The sequence below is a fragment of the Elephas maximus genome, chromosome 12, assembly GCF_024166365.1.
Source record: "Elephas maximus indicus isolate mEleMax1 chromosome 12, mEleMax1 primary haplotype, whole genome shotgun sequence".
Taxonomy (NCBI): Eukaryota; Metazoa; Chordata; class Mammalia; order Proboscidea; family Elephantidae; genus Elephas; species Elephas maximus.
In genome coordinates, this window is record NC_064830.1 from 89,469,612 (window position 1) to 89,473,747 (window position 4,136).

Here is a 4,136-nt window from a genome sequence, read left to right on the forward strand (position 1 = left end):
GATGAAAGCGTTCTGGATTAGACAGTGGTAATGGTTGCATAATCCTGTGAATATGCTAAAAACCATTGAATTGTATATTTTAAAAGAATGAATTTAATGGTATAAGAATTACACCTCAAAATAAAAATTACAATGACATAATATTCCATTCTACAGAACTGATTGCTTGAGAGAGATTAAGGAATTACTATAAAAACGGGCTAGTCGTGAGTTTTTTTTCTATAATGCCAGTATTTCTTTATAAAGTTACATGCATGTAACTGTTCTTTGTCTAACTGGGAAGAATGTGACTCTGACATTCCCTGTAACATGAATAAACCTTCTGGGAGCAATGAGTAACTCTTCCCTGCCAAAAAAGAAAAGAAAAGAAAAGAAAAAAAACCTATCAGAAGTTTTTAGGGCTGGGAACTAGAGTCCTAAGAATTATTTTAAAGAACCTTTATATCCTGGCCAAATCTACTCAGTCACCGGAACTCTAACAATTGCCTTATGCTAATATTCTTCAACTTGTGAGAGAAATCTCCCCTCTCAGAATTTCCTATTTTGAGGCTGATGTTGGCAGAATATAGGGCTGTTGAGGGGGTGGTAGCCTCCTAAGGAAAGAATTCCAGTTCTAAGAGAGCTAAGCAAGGACACCAGGGCTTACAGGTAAAGGTGGGGAGGAACTGGGCTGGGGAAACAGGGCAGAGTCCTTAGACATAAAAAAAAATAAACTTAGGTTAAATTTTAGGAGTCAGGTAGGTTCTGGGAAAGAATAAAGGGTAATAGCCCAGGCTACCCACATACAGCGAGTAGATTAACGTCAGAAGAGTGAGGTGACAGCCTTTTGGCAGAGAAGTGCTTTCTCAGTGGGAGGACAAGCAGGGAGGAGAGCTTGAGAGTGGAACATCTGGGATTTTGGTAATAAGCTACAACTAGGCCTTGCCCTCAGCCTCAGAACTCCAGTTTAGGTAAACATTCTCTAGAACTATCCTTGAAAAAAGAGTTGGCGCAAGCCAGAATCTTATCTCCTCTTGAGAAAATATAAAAGCCCAGGATTCTTACATAGCACCTCTCTCTCTCATCCTCCCACTCTTCCCCAGATTTATGTCCAACAGACAGCCAGAGAAGAGATTCACATATCCATACCCAGAGTCAAAGGCGGATCCCAGCTGCAGACACCCACATACACACTAGCTTTAGCCATGTTCTTTTATTGAGCCATTTGGATAGGGGTTAGTGGTAAGGGAATTCTCACACCTCCAACACAGTGCCCCTGCCAAGCAGAAAGCTGGGGCTCAGCAGCTGCTACAAACACTGGGGTAGACATCCCAGTGCAGACCAATGGCATTGATGAAGATGCTTGACCGGCCACTGATGAATCGTAGCACGGTGTTGGGGTACAAGGGGGCAGCATTGAAACTTGTGCCTGTATCTTTCCCAAAAGGTAGGTAGCGGCCTTTGTCGGTCACGAAGACAAGCTTCCTCAGGTAGAACTTGTACTTGCCAGACACCTGGATCACTGATTCGCCAGGGTGCAGAAAGATCTCCTCTAGGTCTCCGAGGGTGCCACCCACGTAGTCGCTCCACACCTTGCCATAGCGCACCTGGAGGCTGGGGGTAGGAAGGAGGAGAGTAGGAAGTAAGGCACTGAGAAGGGTGCTCAGAATTCATTACCTCTTGGCCTGCACACTGGGATCTTCGAATGGGTGACAAGGCGACAAGTCTCCTGCCAGCCCCACAGAACTTGAGGGCTGAGTGAGCCCTTGGTGATCATACAGGGAACTTCAACTCCTCATTCTGGCAACAAACAAATGGGCTCAGAGAGGGAAAACCACTTGCCCAGAGTCACCCAGAGCGCATGTGTCTAGAGCTTGAATTTGAAGTTCAGACTCCTGCTATCCCCTCCCCCCATACCGGAAAGAAGCAAGGGTTTTTTGGGTTTTTTTTTTACTTTTTTTTAAATTGTACTTTATGTGAAAGTTTACAATTCAAGTCAGTTTCTCATCCAAAAACTTATACACACATTGTTATGTGACCCTAGTTGCTCTCCTTACAATGAGACAACACACTCCTTCCCTCCACCCTATATTTCCCATGTTCATTCAACCCAGTTTTTGTCCCCCCTCTGCCTTCTCATCTTGCCTCCAGACAGGAGCTGCCCGCATAGTCTCCTGTGTCTACTTGAGCTAAGAAGCACACTCCTCACCAGTATCATTTTATATCTTATAGTCCAGTCTAATCTTTGAAGAGTTGGCTTCAGGAATGGTTTTAGTTTTGGGTTAACAGAGAGGCTGGGGGCCATGACCTCTGGGGTTTCTCCAGTCTCAGTCAGACAATTGAGTCTGGTCAAAAGGATTTTTAAAACATGTGAAAAGCTGTCATGTGGAAGAAGGAGGAGACTTGTCTGTGTGCTGTTCCAGGGTGCAGATCCAGGATCAGAATGAGACACATTTTGGCTCGGCATGATAGAATTTGCTAACTATATGAACAGAACGGGAATATCTCAGAAGAGGCATCAAGCAAAGATGGAGAATACCTGGCAGGAATGTTGCAGAGAGAATTCATACCTCGGGTAGGGGCTGAACTAGACAACTTCTAGGCTCCTGAGGGTTCACGACTATATGATTTGCCCAGGGTCATGCATGTCAGGCTTGGAGGGGTTGTAGCAGTGCAGGTATACACAAAGTACTCTAACAATTTTTTACCATATCATGTTATCCCTGTGACTAGTCTAGTGAAATGAATGTGACCCAAAGTATCTGAGAACTTCCTAATTTAGTAAGTTCCCAGAGGGTCCCCAAACCACAGAAACCCAAAGAACCTTACCCTACGATGTAGTATCTGTTGACGCGGACACGGATGGCGGTGATGGGGCCTTCCAGCTGGTTGCCAGAATGGGAGAATCGCTGTCCTCCACTACCTCCATACTCACCATTGTAGGAAGAGGACTGAACCTGAACTGGAAGGCAAAGTAAAAGTTGGAGGGAGCAATCCCTAAGATGTCAGTTTCTCCACACCACCCCATCCCTCCCATAACTCAGTTCCTACCACCCTCAAGCCAGCCTCTGAATGCCTTGCCCACCAGCAGTACAAGAGGCTGCCTTCCCATGACCTTGGTACTGGGCATCCTGACATCTCACTTACTGGCATTGACAGAGGCTGAAGCACAAAGGAGGGCTAGGAGAGCAATGGTCAACATCCTGGAGTGGGAAGAAAGTAGAAAATGAAGATTGCCCCTTTTCCCTCTGGACTTTATTTACCCAGGCATCCCTGACCTCCAGTTTAGATGCAGGCTTCTTGGTCCTTCAACTCAGACCTAGCAGACCCCATCTTGGGTTTAGAAAGGATTGTCCATAGTCTGTAGTCCCGTTCCTCCCAGATAATATTGTCTGTGTCTTTGGCCCCTTTGGCTCTCCCTGGTCTGACTATAGCCAACCCCTCTTCTTCCCTCCCAAGCCAGAAGAGCAATAATTTACTATCTGGATTAAATTATGGCAAGTCCCATCCCTTCTGGCATAAAGCAGGAAAGGAGTTTTCTGCAGAGAAAGTGAAGGACATCACCAAAGCATAGAGATGTTTGAGTTTACCAAACCCAAGAGTCTGAACAAAACCTAACTGAAGTTTTCCGCAAGATTGGCCTGGCTTGTGGGTCCCTGTGGAGCCCTGGTGGCACAGTGGTTAAAAGCCCTTAGCTGCTAACCGAAAGGTCACCAGTTCAAACTCACCAGCTCCTCTGTGGGAGAAAGATGTGGCAGTCTGCTTCTGTAAAGATTACAGCCTTGGAAACCCTAGGGGAAATTCTACTTTGTCCTACAGGGTTCCTATTAGTCAGAAGACTTGACAGCAGTGGGTTTGGTTTGGGTTTTTGGTAGGTCATCTGGGGCATAGCTTAAGTCCCCAGCTTCACCCTGGTCTCAAATCAGAAGGAAAGGAGTATTTTAGAGGTGCCTCTGTGTCACCTGGGGAGTGAAGGTGGCATTAGAAGGGACCGTACCAATACCATTTTCCAAGCAGTTCTGGTGGGATAGACCGAGAAGTTGCAGAAGGAGTTGGGACCAGTTGAAGACATTAGATCTCAGATGCCTGGTCTATTTGTCATAATTATTTCTCCCCTAATACAAATCTGACCATTTCCACTCCCCTGAGAGCCTGGA

At 45.8% G+C, this 4,136-nt stretch overlaps 1 protein-coding gene across 1 annotated transcript; it reads right to left on the reverse strand.

Annotated features, from left to right (window-relative positions):
- Positions 1-1,187: 1,187 nt before the first annotated feature.
- On the reverse strand, positions 1,188-3,181 carry ZG16 (zymogen granule protein 16). Its single transcript, XM_049904033.1, has 3 exons — positions 3,127-3,181; positions 2,809-2,941; positions 1,188-1,593 (listed from the first exon to the last, which is right to left on the reverse strand). Exons 1-3 carry the CDS (start codon positions 3,179-3,181, stop codon positions 1,278-1,280), a joined length of 504 nt encoding a protein of 167 aa, XP_049759990.1. The 3' UTR covers positions 1,188-1,277.
- Between the last annotated feature and the right edge of the window lie 955 nt (positions 3,182-4,136).